This window comes from Pelobates fuscus, chromosome 2 (genome assembly GCF_036172605.1).
Source record: "Pelobates fuscus isolate aPelFus1 chromosome 2, aPelFus1.pri, whole genome shotgun sequence".
Lineage (NCBI taxonomy): Eukaryota > Metazoa > Chordata > Amphibia > Anura > Pelobatidae > Pelobates > Pelobates fuscus.
Genome location: NC_086318.1, coordinates 78,089,842 through 78,110,069, shown reverse-complemented (window position 1 = coordinate 78,110,069; position 20,228 = coordinate 78,089,842). Strand labels below are relative to the sequence as shown.

At 38.8% G+C, this 20,228-nt stretch overlaps 1 protein-coding gene across 1 annotated transcript in view; it reads left to right on the top strand.

Annotated features, from left to right (window-relative positions):
• Positions 1-19,761, top strand: part of RASA2 (RAS p21 protein activator 2) — a 108,694-nt gene extending 88,933 nt beyond the window's left edge. Inside the window, exons 20-24 of the mRNA XM_063442302.1 lie at positions 655-737; positions 1,880-2,088; positions 4,827-4,930; positions 14,160-14,343; positions 15,583-19,761. Coding sequence (XP_063298372.1) covers positions 655-737; positions 1,880-2,088; positions 4,827-4,930; positions 14,160-14,343; positions 15,583-15,613 — 611 coding nt within the window. The 3' untranslated portion in view covers positions 15,614-19,761. The remainder of the gene's footprint in view (positions 1-654; positions 738-1,879; positions 2,089-4,826; positions 4,931-14,159; positions 14,344-15,582) is intronic.
• The last annotated feature ends 467 nt before the right edge of the window (positions 19,762-20,228 follow it).

The window sequence follows — 20,228 nt, the reverse complement described above, 5'->3', positions numbered from 1 at the left end:
GTAATTAACACCTCCCCCCCCAAACTATACCAGCCCTTTTGCTAACTCTATGCTTACACAAACATGTAACCAGATACCTACTTTACCTCTAACCATAACCATATACTAGGTGCTGTGCTTAAATGCCTCTAGTTCCTGTCACTCTGAGAGTCTCTGGATGTGCTTCTCCTAAAATAGCAGAGTAAAGCTTGGTTATTTCAGTCAGATGGTCTGAAAGAGTCCATCTGATTGGCGGAGTCCGGTGTTTTGCTTCACTTCTGCACCAGCCTCCCAATGCGTTCAGATTGGAAAGCTTTGGATTGAGTGAGATCTTTAATCTCATTGAACTTGGCCAAAGAGGCCAAAATTCCCCACAGATACTGGCACGGCAAGGGCTGACATAGGGGACTGGGACTCCATAGTGTGAGCAGGGATTTAACCGTGCTCATACCAAAATGTTCCATGGAATGTCACGAGGGGGTTAACCTTCTGCAACCAGAATTCACATCCAATGTCACACAAGAATAGCTTTAAAACTGAGCATATTTGTGTTAAAACAATAAATAAATAAATACATGGGAAAATAATGTTACTATAATTCTGTTTAGGCCATTCATTTCTTAATGGGAGATGTGTATTGTAGTTGTTAATCTCATAAAATCCCATCTTTGACAGATAAGAATCCCGTATTTAGCATTCCTATCAAAAGTATCATGGCGGTGGAGAAGTTGGATGAAAGTGCCTTCAATAAAAATAACGTAAGTCACAGCTTCAGCATTGCATACATATATGCTACAGAGATAATCAGTATATTGTATAGACATTGTGTAGAGAGTACACGCCGATCAGGTTATATACACACGAAGATTAGGGATGGACAGGAATGTTTGCATCTGACCTACATTATTTTGCTTTTTCTCTGAGTGAATTGTGTCCCTGTTTTGGTAGACCAGAGAAATACATTTTTTTTGGTTAAAGGAACACTGTAGGGTCAGGAACACAAACATGTATTTCTGACCCTATAGTGCTATACCCATCATTTAGGTGACTTCCCCCCCATTAGCCCCCTTTAAAAGTTAATAAAACTCACCCTATTTCCAGCACTGCACGGGTCCGCCGGTGTTGGCCCCGCCCCCTTGGTGGCATCATAATTGCCACATTTGCTCAGCACCTACTCATAGAGATGCATTGGATCAATGCATCTCTATAAGGAAAATTGAGCATGGAGACGCTGAGCGGCACTGCTGCCAACTGTGCAGCACTGAGCCAGGAAGCACCTCCAGTGGCCATCTGAGGAGTGGCCACTTAGAGGTGTCCCTAGGGGCATTGTAAACACTGCGTTTTTTCAGAGAATGAAAATGCCTTAAAGCAGTGATTATACTCACCAGAACAAGTAAATTAAGCTGTAGTTGTTCTGGTGACTATAGTGTCCCTTTAAATTGAATCACATGGCAATTTTTCCACAATGTTATAATCGAATTACTCTGTAAAATGGCATTTTCTGCCCGTTTTGTTATCTGATTTTGTGAATATTCTTTGTGTATAATAAATAGGGTAGATTATTTTTTTTAAATAAAAACAAAATATATTAAAAACTTTAATTTTTGGATTGCCAATGAATTAAGAAGAAGAAAAAACACACAAAAAAAATCTATGATTTAAAAATAAAAAATAAAAAAAGCTTGTATTGTTTTACTTTTTTTTTCTCTAGGTTTAGGCTAAATGAAGAAGGCAGATCTTGACATATTTAGCTTTTGTTTAAAAATTCTGCCCATCCATTATTAAAAGAAAATCTATTTCTATCGAATGTTTGTATTTCTTTTTTCTTTGCCCATGTATGCATGCTTTTTTCCTGATACCTGTACTTTGCAAAGCATGTTATCAGTTACTTTTTACACAGATGTTCCAGTTGATTTTTTCTGAAAAGCCACTGTACATCCAGGCCAGCAATTGTGTGGAAGCTAGTGAGTGGATAGAGATATTGAACAGAGTGAGCCTTCGGAATCCAAGGAGACTCAGCAAGTACCATCCCTCTGCTTATGTCAGTGGGTGTTGGCTCTGCTGCAAGGCTACCCAGGAAAGCAGTGCAGGCTGCCGTCCATGCACTATGTGAGTATACCAGAATTAAAGTGATGCTCATCTAAGTAGTGTACATGACTTCAACTAAAGGTTGCCCCAGTTGATTTCACAGTTGGATTTTGCCTATCCAATTGTCCTTAAATTTCCAGCGCTCCAATGAGGAAAGTCCTGTAGTGCTGCGTGTTCTCAAAGTATTGTTGTAGTAGTATAGTCTGTGTCTCTATTTTGTATTCTTTTAGGATATATATTTTTTTTTTTTGTATTATTGAGGCAAAGATATGAACAATCAGACATTGCAGAGAATGCATATACAGTCAAGAGTAAAACATTTACGAGTATGGAAAGTATGACATTCAGATACAGCGAGCCTCAGTTTTGTTTTTTTAAATAATCAGTAAGTAACATGCTGGTTTCAAGAAGGAAAACCTCAGGCTGACAGCATAACATTAGTACACTATACCTATGTAATAATAGGCAGGTACACGCCAAAATAATGAAACAAAAATGTAAGGAGAGAAATGGTGATGCTTGGTTATGTGTCAGGTAAGGTGCTGCTGACCAGGGGGGTGGCAATCCGTAATCTGCCAGACTCGGCCGACTCCCACGGTTAGCATGGTTGCACTGCCCGAAGGAGCTTGGTGCAAGGATCTGGTGCCTCTCCAACCCCAAGCCTTGACGAGGACCAGCATCTGTGTGCCACAGGCTCGGTTACCGTTACAGTCCGAGACTACTTTTAGTATATTTTCCACATGGTATACGACAGTTTATTTAATTTAACATTAGATTAATTTCCATCTATACATTGTGCTAGTAGATTTCATAGCAAATGTATAGATTGGGAGATTATTATTATTATTTATAAAGCGCCAACAATTTCCATAGAGCTGTTCAATGGGTGGACTAACAGACGGGAGGGAAAGCTGTTCACAGTTTAATTGATATGCTTTCCTAAAGAAGTACGTTTTCAAAGATTGTTTTGAAGGAGTGGAGATTGGGTGAAAGTCTAACAGAGAGGAGAAGGGCGTTCCATAGGAACGGTGCAGGCCTAGAGAAGTTTTTAGAGAAGTCTTTAAGGTGAGCATCAGAGGTAGGAGTACGAACAGAGGTTAGATGTAGGTCTCTGGCAGAGCGTAGGGGCCTAGATGGGACGTATTTGTGTATTAGTGAGGATTGGAGATAGGTCCCTTCCCCAGCTATGGATCAGTACTTAATCCTAGACCTGTTTAGTGAAGAATTGACTGATAGGAAGGGCTGATGAGATCTTCTTCCAAGCTCCTTCCTTCCTAGAGACCTTTACCCACTGCCAGCATGCTGACTCTCAGAGTATACAAAATTAGGGCTTTTAGTCATATGAAATAGTTGTATATACCGATCAGGAGAGGTCCACATAGACAGAAGTGGTCAAAGCCTATTAAAGCATGTTGCTGGGAGAGGAAAACGTTTTTAGGGCTCAGATATCTTCTCACCCTCCTCCTGTGGGATCATCAAACTTCTTGATCTGTGTCTAATGAAATGCATCACTTAAAGAAGCATTGTGGAAATATGACGCATGCACAGTAAAGCTTATTGAGAAGCATAGCAGTCATAAGATGCATGTGTTGTTCTTAAAAGCATTAAGCATTGTGATTCAAAAAATAGTATTTACAACTAGATTTCTTTAGTGTTGTCTGTCTGCCACTAGAGGCATTCTGACGGATAGATGTAAACATCTTCTGTTTCGTACAGTTTGTTTCCATTTGTCAAACTGGAGGTCAGGGTCTAGGCTCAAAAATGAATGTTTTTACTTATATAGGGTATACTGCACTGTATCTAGAGCCCAAACTGGCCTTCTTTCAAAAAAATATTTTACATGGACAACAAAACCACAACATTTTAATGTAGTATTTTGTAATATTTTTTTTTTTTAAATGTCATCTACAACAGGGGTGAGCCAGTGTACAAAAAGGTACTGTATATAATCATAAATGCAACAGCTTGCTATTATGGTTATAGTGCTAGGAGTACCTTGATACCGTTTCCCAACAATGGAGCAAATTATTTTACAATGACTTGCTTCATACTTGCTTCTCGCTGGCCACTGAGCCTCCTGTTATGCCAGGTGACTCGCATCAGGCTTCTGCAGAAGCTGGATGCTGATCCTGCAGATCATTCTTTGGCTCAGAGCTAAGAATATGCACAGAATTGACATTGGCCAGCCTGGAACTGTCGTCCTTGACTGGATAAGGCCGATGCCAGTAGGCGGAGTTACACCTCTGACCGCTAGGTTAAATATCTCCGTATGTCAGTTTCATAATGAAACACTGCACATACAGGCACCAAGTACCATCACCACTTTTAAATACTGAAGGTTATTTAAGGTTATTTAGTACCAATGACTGTCCAGTTCATCGCCGTGTTTAGTTTGGTTTTAATAATTTTGCACTGCTCCATGTTCATAATTTACTTTGCATACTTTTAATTGTTTTAAACCCATTATTTGGGCCATCTTCGGAACATATTTATACACATGCGTCATGGAGTGTAAATCATATTTATATTACCAAATTGAACTTGAACAGTTTTTTAGTTTGGGATTGTGAACTTGGCGTTGTCCGCATATAACCTTCTGCCTCATATCATCGTCCTGACACAAGAACATAATAATACTGATGTCCCAGCAGCTGTGTCCCAGGCTGTTCTGTGCTGGGTACAGTGTGTAACAAACTCATCAGTACCTCCCAATGAAAATTAAGCTGGTTTAAATAATGTGTCATGTCCTTACATTGCAGAGATGTCCCAGCTGATGTTGCATTGGACATAGATGGAGATCGCGAGTGTGAGAGGATCTATTCTCTATTCAGCAAAAACATGCCAAAACTGCAAAAAATGGAAGGTAAAGCTAGCATTTTTTTTTATCGGGGGCAACATTATGGTAAAACAGGACAAACAAGGCCATTTGACAACTTGTTACACAACCATATATCTTTTTTTTAAACTAGTTTTGGTAAAAATGCATTTAAACCACCTGTGATTACTCTGAAACGTATAAAATGATTCAGGTCTAATGAACTTATGATCGGTATCTTAAGTTAATACTGAGCAAACAAAATCTATTAAGCTATGGATCGCAAGTAAAGGTATTTTTGTACGCTGGTTTACCATTGAGAAGGCATTGCCATTGACCTGGTAAGTTTCCCACTCAAGCAGAGGACTTGGGACACTTTATCATTATGGGTTCCAGTTGAGGATTGGAAATATCTTCCCAGACTGGACCTTATTACAGACATCTCAACGATTAGGCCCCTTACCAGACCATATTAGTCATAATGTATCTCAGTCCTCTTGTGAGCTGATTTTATATCACCTACTACCAGCACACAGAAAACCACAAGAGAGCCAACAACCTGTATCTACCCTATGACCCAAGGAAGTCAAACTCTTGCACCAAATAGGTAGACAGGGGGGTGGCTAAAACCAAATAGAGCATGTGTATTTATCTGTCATTGTATAGCTTAATATATATATATATATATATATATATATATAGGGTCCCCAATATTTTAATGACCGTTCTATTGCGTGTATGTATAATATTTCTCACTGCTGTTCCATCTGAACATATAAGAGACGCACTGTATGACGGCAATGGAAAGCACTTCTGTGAGCAGTGCTGTAGCATGTTATATTGATTTCGGTGAAAGTGCCATAACAGCAGTACACATGCCATTAATATGGTATTCTTTCAGCAGCCTGTTCCCTGTTAGAAACAAATGCAAGAGACGTTGTAGGTTTCCTTCTAGCACTTTTTTTTCGTGTTCTGTTTTACTTAGTTCTAACAAAATTACGAACAAAGAAAAATGCAAATAACAGTTAGACCAAATGTATTTTCCTGTTTAGAAGAAAGTGATTTGTAGAATCATTAGAGGAAGATGAGGGAGTTAACCCTGCCTGCTGTAAACATAGCAGTTTCAGAGAAACTGCTATGTTTACATATGGGTTAATCCAGCCTCTAGAGGCTGTCTCATTGACAGCCGCTAGAGGCGCTTCCGCGCTTCTCACTGTGATTTTCACAGTGAGAAGACGCCAGCGTCCATAGAAAAGCATTGAGAATGCTTTCCTATGGACTGACTGAATGCGCGCGGCTCTTGCCGCGCATGTGCATTCGGCGGAAGAGAGAGGAGACTCCCCAGCACAGAGGGAGCCCAGCTCTGGAGAAAGGTAAGCCTTTAACCCCTTCCTCCCCCTAGAGCCGGGTGGGGGGGGACCTATTAACACAATAGTGCCAGGAAAACTAGTTTTATTTTCTGGCACTATAGTGGTCCTTTAAGACACAGTAAATGTTTCTGGAAGGTCAGTTCTTTGAAAAAATGTCTAGTCTCACAGAATTTTTTCTTTATCTCTGTATGTCCACTGTATTTATTTGTTTATTAATTTATATATATATATATATATATATATATATATATATATATATATATATATATATATATATATATATATATATATATATATATATGTGTGTGTGTTATTATTTCTGTTTGTGCCCTCTGGGGTAAAACATTTGGAAATGTTTCTGAAGCATGTTTTAAACTGCCATTCACCCATAATACAGGTTAATAAGTGTGTATCGTAATTTAAGTTAAAAAAAAAAAAAAGGCCAGTGATTTGTTATTATGGTATTCACGATATTCACGCTTGCATTGGCTGGGCAGGTGAGGTTACATTTTAATGGCCATTAGAGTGACACTGAAATATTCAGTTATTTAAATGTGCATTGGGATTTGGGATAGTGCACAGGTAACTTTTTTTTTTTTTTTTTTTGCTTTTGTTATTTATATTTAAACGTGCCACATTTCTTTGAAAAAGATGGTCTATATTATAGTTCTGAGATATGTTGCTTACTATACACTGAACACCCACAACATTTTCCAACACAAGTCACCTGCCTATTATTGTGTAGGTCCCCCTTGTTCTGCCAAAACAGCTCTGATGCATTGAGGCATGGCCTCCACAAGACCTGTGCGCATGTCCCCTGTGGTATCGGGCACCAAAACATAAGCAACATGTTGCAAGATGGGTCCTCAGTGATTTGGCTTAGTTGTTCCAGCACGTTCCACAGATGCTCAATCAGATTGACATCTGGGGAATGTGGAGGCAAAGGCAACACCTTGTTCCTCAAACCATTCCTAAACATTTTTTGCAGTGTGGCAGGATGCATTATCCTGCTGAAAGAGGCCACAGCCATCTACCTTTTGGTGGGTGTATGTGGTCTACAACAATCTCTAGGTAGGTGGTATGTGTCAAAGTAACATCTAAATGAATGCCAGGACTCAAGGGTACCCTGCAGAATATTACCCAGAGCATAACATTGCCTCTGCCGGCCTGCCTTCTTCCCATAGTCCATCCTGCTCCCATTTCTTCCCCAGGTAAACAACGCACGTGCACCCTGCAATTCACCTGATCTAAAATAAAATGTGATAAGCAAAGGGAGTGAAATAGGTAATCCACCTGTCAAAAGCAGGTAGAGAATCCAGTCCACTAAATGATACCTCCAAAAATAGTCACATAAATAGGGTAAATAACCTTTAATAAAAGAAAAAATATAAATAAAGAAATATAATAACCCAGAGAAGAGTGTGTAAATCGTGTATAGTGATAGCTGGCACCAATAAAAAACCTGGGCAGGATAGACTAATAGAATACCTATACTGAGCATAAGATAAAGGTGGATGAGTAGTAAAAGTAGTAATAGTCAAAAGACAATCATAGCATAAATCATCAAAAGAAAACTCAGCATACAGGTAGTTGATTAGTATAGTCTTACAAAGAAAAGCAGAGAATGGGATATAATAAGTTCAGCAGTGATTATGGTGCAGTCAGAGAAACAGACGGTAGAGACAAAGGGAGTAGAGGGGGCGTATAGCTGTAGTACTCAGCAGGAGGGTAACTACTTCCCTATAAAGTATATAGTACAAGGTAGAAAGTAAAACCTAATCGTACTGAAAATGAAAGGGGGAGCCGGACCGAAAAAAAAATATAAATAAAGAGATGTAATAACCCAGAGAAGATTGTGTATAGTGATAGCTGGCACCAATAAAAAACCTGGGCAGGCTAGACTAATAGAATACCTATACTGAGCATAAAATAAAGGTGGATGAGTAGTAAAATGGTAGTCTTTACATCGATCATATCCTCAGACCATTCGTTGAACGTTTACCCTCCTATATCAGAGATTCCAAACAGGCACCCTCTCTCCTCTCAAACCTTCATATTGACCCTATGGCTAATCTATGTAGCCTTGACGTTGAGGCCCTGTATTCCTCCATCCCACATCATAGGGGCATTGAACATGTCAAACATTTTCTCGACACAAGAGGTCCTGAACAACAGGCACATACTACCTTTACTCTCAAACTATTGAAATTTATTCTTTCCCACAACTATTTTCCGTTCCACAATAAATACTACCACCAGATTCAAGGTGCCACAATGGGCACTGCTTGTGCACCCTCCTATGCTAACCTTCACCTGGGGTGGTGGGAAGAAAATTTGAAGACATCTATCCACCGGTTACCTTTTCTGTCCAAGGTTATTTTTTGGTACAGATATATTGATGATGTCATCCTAGTGTGGCAGGGTAATAAGAATGAGTTTGAGAGTTTTGTGTCACTTCTCAATATTAATGATGACAATCTCTGCATAATTCTATGGAAATTCACTGCAGAATTCGGGGGGCCATCGCTGAATTTTTGGGATCTCACAATCTCCATCTCAAAGGATGGACATTTCGAGACCACCTTATTTAGGAAACCCTCTGCATTAAACTCCCTTCTTAAATGGGATAGCTCTCACCCAAGACCTTTATAGCAGGGTATTCCCACTGGACAGTACCTGAGACTACGCCGTAACTGCACAGACATAAAAGACTTTCAAACTAAAGCAAAGAGTTTGAGACAGCAATTCAAAGATAAAGGCTACCCCAACAGGTGCCTTAAGAGGGCCTATCACAGAGCTTTGACAACTGACAGATTTGACCTCCTATCAGACCCCCCAATAACATACCAAAGTACCAAAACCATTAGGATGATTGGTACGTTTGATACTGGTTGGGATGAGGTAAAACACTCCATTCAAAAGTTCTGGCCTATCCTTTTGAAGGATACTCACCTTAAGAAGGTCTTAGGTCCACAAGTCACCATCACAGCTCGGAGGGGTAAGAACCTCCGTGATATTCTGGTACCTAGCCATTTCGTGGTGAAACAACCTTTTAACACCACATGGCTTGGACGTAAAATCCCTGTAGGTTCCTATGCCTGCGGTAGGTGTGTAGCCTGTAAATACATTCTCAGAGACTCAAAAGAAGTCAGTGATAGTGAAGGCAAACAAACCTTCCAAATCACTCCCTTCTTTAATTGCAACTCGACAGGGGTAGTTTATCTACTTACTTGCAGTTGCAAACTTATGTACGTGGGCAAAACTTGCCGACAATTCAAAGAACGTATAAAAGAACACGTTAGATCGCCCAAAAATCGTCTTGATACACCTATTTCAAGACATTTAAAGGAACATCATGGGGGATCTTCTAAGGATACCCCGCTCTTGTGGTCTGGAGCTTGTCAAACATGAACAAAGACATGGCGATTACGACAACATTTTACGGCAAAGGGAATGTAGATGGATCTACAAATTAAATACTCTGAACCCAAGGGGTTTAAATGAAGGTTTCTCCTTTTCCCCATTTATTTGATATATTGACATTTACAATTTTCTGTCCTAATTATTATCATTAATTTAATATTTCTCCCCTATTTATTTATTTTCTTACCATTTATTATTTTTTTTACTCGTTATCAGCTCTTCTATATACACCCATATCCAACCTTTTTTGACTATTTATTTACCTCGCTCCTGTGGCCGTTCTACTTTTTGTGATTTTTCACAAGTTTTCATTCTATGGTAACCCAATAACCTTTAATCCAGCATCTGAACACAAGGTCCCTTTTTTTGTCACTGCTTGATGTATATCTTCTTTTTTACATCACTCTTCATTCTCTTAATGGCTGATAAACGTTTCACTTCCTGTATATCTAGCTATTTGTATGAACTTGCAACATGTTGCTAGATCTTATGGAGCTACTATGTTACTTAAAATGGATTCAATTGTTTTCCTGAACTGATATTAATATCAACTTATTTATATTTTTATATACTCCAATACATTCCAATTGTAAAACCATTCTTTTCAGTATAGGTTGCAACTTGTTTTGCCTTTATCTACATACTGCCCGGTATTATCACCGCTTTGCAGTGACCAATTTTGACTCCTTTCCCCTCCCTTCCTTTTCTCCTCTCTCCATTCTACACACGGAGATGGGAATTTTCCACACTCACTGCTCCGGATTTGCCCGACCTCCTGGGGACCATTCTGTCAATCATTGGCAATTAAAGGATCCGATTGGAGCTCCCATGTGGAGGGGCGTGTTCATATTCCCCTATTTAAGCGGCCCCTGTTCCATTTGCCGGTAGCTCTTGACAAAGGCGTACCTAACACGCCGAAATGCGCGTCGAGCTGACACTATGCTTATTTATTAAGTTTACTTTTCGTTTACTTTATTCTTTTTTTTACCACCTGGGTTCTTATGACACTATCCTTGCGCCTTATACTTTCACTTAAGCTCTGAGGGATTTCATTACGCTGCCTTGAAGCAGCAGTTTAGCAGTTATGATTTAGACAGTCAGTTTAGGGCATACTAGGTTCTTTTTTCGGTCCGGCTCCCCCTTTCATTTTCAGTACGATTAGGTTTTACTTTCTACCTTGTACTATATACTTTATAGGGAAGTAGTTACCCTCCTGCTGAGTACTACAGCTATACGCCCCCTCTACTCCCTTTGTCTCTACCGTCTGTTTCTCTGACTGCACCATAATCACTGCTGAACTTATTATATCCCATTCTCTGCTTTTCTTTGTAAGACTATACTAATCAACTACCTGTATGCTGAGTTTTCTTTTGATGATTTATGCTATGATTGTCTTTTGACTATTACTACTTTTACTACTCATCCACCTTTATCTTATGCTCAGTATAGGTATTCTATTAGTCTATCCTGCCCAGGTTTTTTATTGGTGCCAGCTATCACTATACACAATTTACACACTCTTCTCTGGGTTATTATATTTCTTTATTTATATTTTTTCTTTTATTAAAGGTTATTTACCCTATTTATGTGACTATTTTTGGAGGTATCATTTAGTGGACTGGATTCTCTACCTGCTTTTGACAGGTGGATTACCTGTTTCACTCCCTTTGCTTATCTAGTTATTTGGGGTCAAGCCCCCTATACCTCCTGTAACCTCCTTGGGGCAGCGGCAGTGGTCTTTTCCACTACTTAACCCCCTTCTTTTCTTTTTCTCTAAAATAAAATGTGATTCATCAGACCACGCAACCTTCTTCCATTGCTCCATGGTCCAGTTCTGATGCTCACATTCCTATTTGAAGGTGCTTTCTGCGGCAGGTGTCAACATGGGCTATGCAGGTGCATACGCAGTAAACTGTGATGCATTGTGTGTTTCAACACCTTTCGATCCTGGCCAGCATTATGTTTTTCAGTAACTTGAGCTACTGTAGCTCTTCTGTGTGATCCGACCAGGTGGGCTAGCATTTACTCCCCACGTGCATTAATGAGGGCAATATTCGTAGCAGAAAAGGGCATGCTTTCACAAGAAGTCCCGAATTCTAGCAATCTTTTTTCCTTCGTTTAAATCGTCTATCTCCTTTCGTCACCTTACAGTGGCACTAGTTGTGCTACCTGGCTTTCAGTGGAACATAGTGTATCTGCTTCATTCACCGGCTGCTCAATTAAAATAACTTGCTTCCCTTGCAGGCCTTGTAGGTCCAGCTGGAAATATAAATTTATGTACTGTACATTGTTGCGTCCGAAGTTTTCATAATTTATTTTGCACTTGAAACATTTTTGAAATATTAATGTAGAAAAATGTAGTAAAAGTTTTCTATCATTAAGCTTCACTATACAATAAACTTTCCAGGTGTCTGGAGTGACCTTTTCAAACTATGACTTACTGACTGACTGTAAACATGTTTGGAGATAGTTGCATGTCTTTGGCTAGTAGTAGTAGCTACAGTTCAGCCAGGAACATCTGGCAGGACCTCTGGGGGAGTAAATCTTTTCCAGATGCTAGAATAACCATACCTGCTGTAGAAGATGTCCTCATACACTAGATATTCCCATGTCACCTCCCCATGTTGTAAAGATAAATCCATGGTAAACAATCATGATGAGCTAAACGCAGACACACAGTTTTACAAAAGGAATGAGCAGTGCACTAATCAGTCTATCGTTGCAGTTAAATTTGGAAAATTCCAATTCCAAATCCTTGGAGTTTGTGAGCATTGAAGACACTAGGACTGGCCCTACCTTACTGTAGTCCTGTGGCAAATAATGCTATTAAGGATGAAGCCATAGCTCAGTAGAGGGCCGAGGAGATGACACACACATTCATTATTTAAAAAAAACTGCACTGGGCAGTATGCAAAGGGGGTCATTTTGTACTCAAGAGATATAGCTAACCACAATTTAGTGATATGATTTTTTTATTTTTTTTTATTTTACAATACATATGACAAAATAAACCACTAAATTGCAGTGCGTATGTAAAGCTAAAATATTACCATAAACCTTGGAAAAATTTGGTGCTAACATGGGTCTATAGTATGGCTCAAAATATACCATATGGCACACCTCTTGGTGTCTACTTTCACAAATAGTACTCATTAATGGGGTGATTTAAACTGTGAAACTGCTTCAATGTCCCAAAATGCAGAATATTTCTAACAAAATTCTAACTGTAAAAACTGAAAAAGGAATGTCTATTGTATGGGCACTGTAAATTCGCACTATAGTGCCAAAGGCATGCATTCGGGTATTGTTTTATTCAGAAGAGTTTGCAGAGCAAATTTTGATAAGATTTTTTTTTTTTTTTTACTGCAAACTTTGACATATACTGGTGAAAAAATGGCAGCATGTTAAGGCACAATATACAATATATGAGGTACCCTGGAGTGTCTACTTTCACTAATGGTAGGCCTTGTTTGGTAATTTAAACAGTCAAACTGTTTCCCCAAAATGAGACATAGCCCATCTATCAAAATTCTAACTGTAAAACCTAATATGGTCAAGACTCTTTTATGGCACTATAGCTTCACAAGACCGTGACAAAGGCATACATTGGGGCTAATGATGTATTTCGAAGATGTAGCGGAATACAATATTGGGTTTTGTACAGGAGTAGCACACATCAAGTTTAGAAAATGCACACTACAAAAACCTTGTTATGTGTGTTTTAAAAAAAAAAAAAGACAATTTTACTACAATATTTAGCCAAGTTTGCCAGCTAAATCTAAATATTATCAAAATACTCTGTGATATAAATATGAACTTTTGTGTGGCAATTTCTATGATGGCAATTAAAGGGACACTATAGATCACTTGATCTCATTGAGGTGGACTAAGTGTACTACCGCTGTCCCCTTAACCCTGCAACTGAAAACATTGCAATTTCATGACTGCTTCTAGCGGCTGTCTCGCATTTGCCACTCATGTGCATTAGGTTCCCCCATCCCTGTAAAGTTGTAGGAGACACAGTTAAAAACATAAGTATTTAAAGGACTTTTTTTACCCTTTATTCATGGGGAAGGGGGACCACACCACAAGTTATTGAGGGACATTACAAGTCAAACACACCAAATTCTAAAATCGTTCCACATTGAAATTGTATTTTACTCCATGTATTTTGTGACCTGCAACTACCAAAAATAAACTGAAGTGCTTTTTCTTTTTTTTCTTTTAAATAATAATACATGAGACATTACATATGGATATGTCACATCAAATTTAAGCCCTTTTGTCATTTACAAAATGATGTATAATATGTGTTGATGCAATAAATTAGAAAAATGCAAATTGCAGTTGAACACACACATAGCAAAAAGGGCAACACTGCTTGTGTCCTTAAGTGTATGACATACTATTAAAGCTGTCATTCATGTAAGTGATGTGTTGCACCATAATGATTTATTGCTAAAATGTGTTTTGTGTTTTTGCAGAGGCCTGTGGAACAATAGCAGTGTACCAGGGTCCCCAGAACGAACAAAATGATTACCACTTCACAATAGAAGATTCTGTGGAAACCTTTAAGACCCTTATTCAAATTAAAAATATTGTTGAGAAACTCAACGAGCCCCATGATAAGCATAAGAAGAGATCAACCAATGCTAAATATGGCAGCCAGTGAGTACAGAGCTAGTGAAATATGAACCACAGCACCGAGAAATGCTTCAATTTTACCAGTAAACGTGCGAAAAAAAGTGTCCTTCCCTTGCAAATTCTATCACATCTTTGCAATAGATTACCTACCAACTGACTGCCAAAAAATGCCAGATCCGTAACATTTTATTCCCTTCACATTGACAACAGACATAGTTCTAATATTTTTGTTTTGTTTGTTTAAATGTAAAAAGATGCCATTCTGAGAATGTTATATTGGATGTCCGCTTTAAAAGTCGTGAGTTTCCTTCATAATGAGTTTTCTAGAATGTCCCTGTGCAGAACTCAAAATTCCCACTAGCAACTGGCAAATGAAAATGTAACCCTTGCCACAAACCCTGCAGGCTTGCCGTGGCGAGTAACTATTAAGACCTGGCTAGTAATGTAGTTCTTGAGATGTTAAATCCTGTTATTATGTATGGTCATCGTACACTTAAAGTTCTTGGAACTGAGGTCTCTTTATCCTTAGTATACCACTGGTCTTTTATCCTTAGTTTGTTTAGGTCTCACACTCTCAGGCCCTGGTCTCCCTATCTTTCTTCTTCTTGTTGTTAAAGTGTTCCATGCTCTCCAGATCTGTTTTTCTCCCCTGTTCCCCCCACTCTACATTACCATTTTTCTATTTTTCTTCCCCTCATTGCCTTTCACTACCCCCTTCTCTGATTGCATATCACAGTCTGTTGCTATTTTCCTACCCTTCACCCCACTCCCTCAGATTTTGTGGTGTTGCAGTAGATAGCACAAATGCCTTATTTATTACAATAAATACACATTGCCTTTTTTTTTTTATTGCTGCAATGTTCTGTGATGTATTCATATAGTCATACACATAACAATAATATCTCTCAGAGACTTGCCCCATATTACAAGCACCCCCTACCTCTCACATCATTTTATAATCATATAAAGACACAGTACCACTTATCATGCTATGACTTACCTCCTATTTCTATTACACACATGCAGACAAATGCACATATAAGCTCGTCCAAGCACAAAGGTAAATGTATATGTTCAAATAAACACACTGTAAGGGTTAATCATTACAGTGTGATTTTCTGATGCACACAGGCACAAAATAAACAAAATGTGCATTCACAGATACACAAAGGCTTGCAAATATGTCTGTGCACACTCCTTCTGTAAGACATAATGTTTCAGTGAGTATTGTGCAGTAACATTTTATCTTGATTTGCATTTCAGGGAAAATCCCATCGTGGGCAAAGGATCGTAGCAGTCATTCTGGACTGAGTAATTTATATCTGGACCAGATGAAGGACTGAAGCAGGAGGTAGTCTCCCACCCAGTCTCACTCTGGATTCCTTACTTTTATTTTAACCACTCTGCAGAAAATGCTATAAACCTGCCTTGAGGAGCACTTATAAAGACCCGATGGGCACCTCCCGAGCTTGGTGTCTAGTCATATATACTTGAGAATCATGAGAAAACTGCACTTGTATCTTATAGCAGCCAGGAGAAAAACTGAATCCTGGTTTGTCAGATTGACAACAATGTTACTGCTGGCAGTGCGGTTCATTCCATATTTTCGGACAGAGTGAAGCTGTCTCCCTTATCTTTAAGAAAGGTGCATCCAGCACCCCGACTGTGCAGTATGTTCTGAGGATTCCAAGCAGGGGTGTACCACTAGTGGACATCCTACCTTAAAATATGGGTTGGATATGACGTGTTGATCACAACATTGAGACTTCGTGTTAGCACTTTTTATGATCAGTGCCATTTGTAACAGTCAGCTACCCCTCTTACCAAACAGCCGAACTGAGACACAGTATATAAGAGGGGTGTGTTACCCAGAATGTTTGTGGATCCGCGGATTATTGAGGCACACTAACGTCAAACTTCAACAGATTTTACCACCTCAAGCAGCGCTACATTTATCAGGAAATTAGGACATAACTTTTTCGAACGGTACAAATAATTTTCCCTCTGCCTATTTATTTTCTTTCTACTGTAGATTTGTTGCACTGATTTGTTGTAATTTTTTACTAAATGTGTGTGTGAGTGCGATATGTGTGTTTCTTTATTAACAGAACATATATTCATGAGCTCAGTATGAATGCACAAGTCTGAAAGTGAGCAGGCTGCTATGAGATATTTGAAAAGTTGAGAAACTGCAGAAGGTTAAACGAAACCTGGGCAGATATCCTGTCACTAACATGCTGTATTTCAAACAATGTAAACTGTGGATAATTACATCTCTATTATCAGCAGGATGTTTTAACATGGTTTTATTCATTAAACCGTGATTCGTAGTAACGTAAAAGCTGAATTGCAGAAATAAAATAATCGAACTGTGACAATAGTTGCAGTGGAGAATCTTTCCAGCTTGATTATTTTGGCCTTTAAAGGATCAATAAATGCACCCAGACCACTTGATTTTAATGAAATGGCCTGTGTGCATTGGCCCTGTAGCTTTAACCCTGCAATGTAAAACATTGTTTTTGTAGAAACTGCAATATTTATATTGCCGGGTTAAACACACCTCTAGCAGCTGTCTTTCAGCACAAAGTTTCTCCGCGCTGGAAACAAAGGTAAGTAAAACCTTTTCTCTCTATAGCGTTAGGAATACATGTTTATATTCCTAACTCTATAGTGTTCCTTTAATTTTGTAATGAGATTTCCATTTCACTATGATTCAGTTTATTGAATAAAACCTTAAACGTTATACCTTCTGTATGCAAGAGCAGGCTTAGCTGATGGAGTGTCTCTTTAGCCCGTATTTGAATGCTAGTTTTTGTTAAGTCTTGCTGCCTGTCCACTGAGTTTTCTTGTCTGTGTCTGCTACTAAATACTATACTGTTCCCAGTTTCAGCCATGCTGTTTTAAATCTGATAGACCAACAGCAGCCAAAAAAAAAATTTGCTCCCTGTTCACAAAGAGTCTTACTGTGGATGAGGTTGATGCGCCACGACAAGTGTAAAATATGCCCGCTTGTGAAGAGGAAGCTTAATTCTTGGCGCCCATGCTCCTCTGTACGTGCCATTATATACCTTGGTTGATTTGCAAAAAGAATGTTGGCTTGTAAATTAATGTGTGAGTGAATTAACAAAATGTAAAATGCTTCAGCGTCCTGTTACAATGACAATGGTATAAATGTTGTTAAAAACGAACAGGAAGGGCTTTTTTTTTTTAAATTTTTTTTTTGAGTACCTAAAGCCAGCTCTTAAACCAATGTTGGTCATACATAATGAAAATAAAGATTGCCACATGAATCGAATTTAGCTACCTTGGAGTAAGCAACTGGAAAGACTCTGTAGGTCAGCAAATCATTATGTTTAGAATGTTTTTCTTCTGCTCTTTGTATAATTAATCATAGGAATACATAATTTGAGTGCCAGAGGAAGGGTAAGGCCTTGTTCCTCAATGTTTGCACACACCTCTGGCCCTTATAGTGCTATAGATTAGAGCTTTTGGCCTGTTTCATGACCACTCTGAGCACTTTAGTAATCTGAATTATTACAGATTATGTAAGTATTTTTTTTTTTTTCCTTTTAGATACGTAGAGTATCTAGTAATTCTCTTCTCGACGATCAGTTCCATGATCATTGCTGTTTGGTTTTGTTTTGGATTGTTTTAAGTAAAAAAAAGTACATTGGCAAAAAAACGAAAAAAAAAAAACCTAAAAACTTTGAGACCAAAGAGGACTTCTTATCTTTCTGTAAATATTTATTTTTAAGGCTTGCTTTCAGTGTGACAAATTATGCTTTATTCAGTATTAATACACAGGTACTGCCTTATTCACATTATGTGCTACTGTAGGAAGAGATTTTAAGTCTAGTAAGCTAGTTTGCGTCTATACTCGTATACTCAATATTAAATTATGGTTAACCTGTTTTCTGCGAGGTGTTCCAGCATCTCCTATCAGTACAGTGAGTTACAGTCTAGCTGGAGGTGTACGAATTTATGTCTCTTCTCCATTAGTTTACACTTGGTCACACACTTGATCTAGGTAAAGATTACAGACAGCTTGCTTACAATACATCCAAATTACCTTTCCCCAATTATTTCTCCTTACAAATATATGTGGAGCACCTACTTCAATCAGTGAATTAGTTTTTCATTTGGCAGTGCTGCCTTTTAATATTTTGTCCCTTCCCGTAAATAATCTGTTTTATTTATTTGTACTATCTCCCTCCACATCCTTCCCTAAATAACCCCAGGAAGTGGGCATAACTCCACCATAGCAGTCATGCTAGTTCTTTCTGTTGTTTTGACGAGTATGTTTGCTCCCAGTATTTTTGTCCACGAAGGACTCATTTTAGGAGACTAAGCAATAATATTGTCATCTAAAAGAGCCAGTCATTCATCTCGTTCAGTTATTAGAGTGCCTGGAAGGTTATAAAGTCATTTTCTTACACTCTGATTAGAACAGAGATCCAGACACCAGGATAAGAAGTATGGAGGGAGCCAAAATTCTGATCTACTTGCCAGATTGTCAGATTTCTGTGTAACATTGAGTTTTTTTTTATATTCTGATGGGCAAGGCTTGCAAGAGATGCCTGACAATAGGTGGAATTCATATGCTCTCAGTGAAATGATGTAACACTGCAGTGTTACTAATAAGGGGGGGTTAATAGAACACCACCTCATTAATGAACCAAAAGGTTAAATAACCCTTTAAACACTTACCAGGAATCTCGGAGCTGGCTCAGTCTCCACCGCCTCTGATGTCAGCACAAGGGAGAATCTAATGTGCATGCGCGACAAGTGCCGCATGGACATTAGTCCTTTCCCACAGGAAAACATGCAAAGCGTGAGGACGTCCTGCGTTGTTTTAGAGAGTTAAACTCCGTGGAACTGCAAGAAGCACCTCCAGTGGCTGTCTGGTAGACCGCAACTAGAGACAGGCTTAACCATGCAATGTAAACGTTCAGTTTCTCTAAAACAGAAATGTTTTCACTTGCAGGGTTAAGGGGAGAGGGACACGCCACCCAGACCACTTCAATGAGATGAAATGGTCTGTTTTGTAGTGTCCCTTTAAGCACTTTTAAAGCGTCTCTGTCACACACTTCTAGTTAGTCCATCTCCCACAATCTCAATTAACCACACTCACAAACATACCTAACAAACATTTTCATACACTTTTTCTTCCATTGTCAATCTCGTTTTTATTGAAAGATTTTGTTATACGTTTGTAACTTTTTAGACAGAAAGTTAGTTCAAGAGGATACAAAAGTATTGTTCCGTAAATCGGCAACATGAGCAAATTTGCGAATCAAATTTAAATGCGGGTACACTCTAAGAATGAGGTGTGTATACCTCAAGGCAGATATTGTCAGTGCGTGGGTGTATGCACTCTTAATTAGCCTCTGGCGCACCTCATTAGCAACACATATATAAAAAATACTCTCATTTGCACACTTAAAAAATATTCTATACACACTTAAATGTGCTACATGAACATTGCAACTGTATTATTTTCCATCTCCCCCTGTGTGCGTGTGTGTTTTGTAGACAAAGACTGCTTTAGGCTTCCTTGCTCTCCCAGCTAACTGTGTTTAATTTGTGTCCTGGGAAGGTTGTAAGATGTTATAAGACATTTTTTAATACTCTTAAGTTCTTACACCCTACAGAAGTTCAAAGGAGCCCTGAATCTGTCTCTGCTGCTGGAGAATGCAGAGATAGCATTTTTATGTAGTACTCGTCTTGACTTCATTAGAATTTAGTTAAAATTCCAATGCAAACAAGAGATATCGTAAGTCAAAGTAGGCACTATAAGTTGACAAGAGGTAGAGCGTCTGCTGCCAAGTTTTGTCAATTCCCACAGCCATCTCTAGTGACGGCTGTGATAAGACTTCTCATACATCAGGCGAGCTGGACTTAGGAAGGGT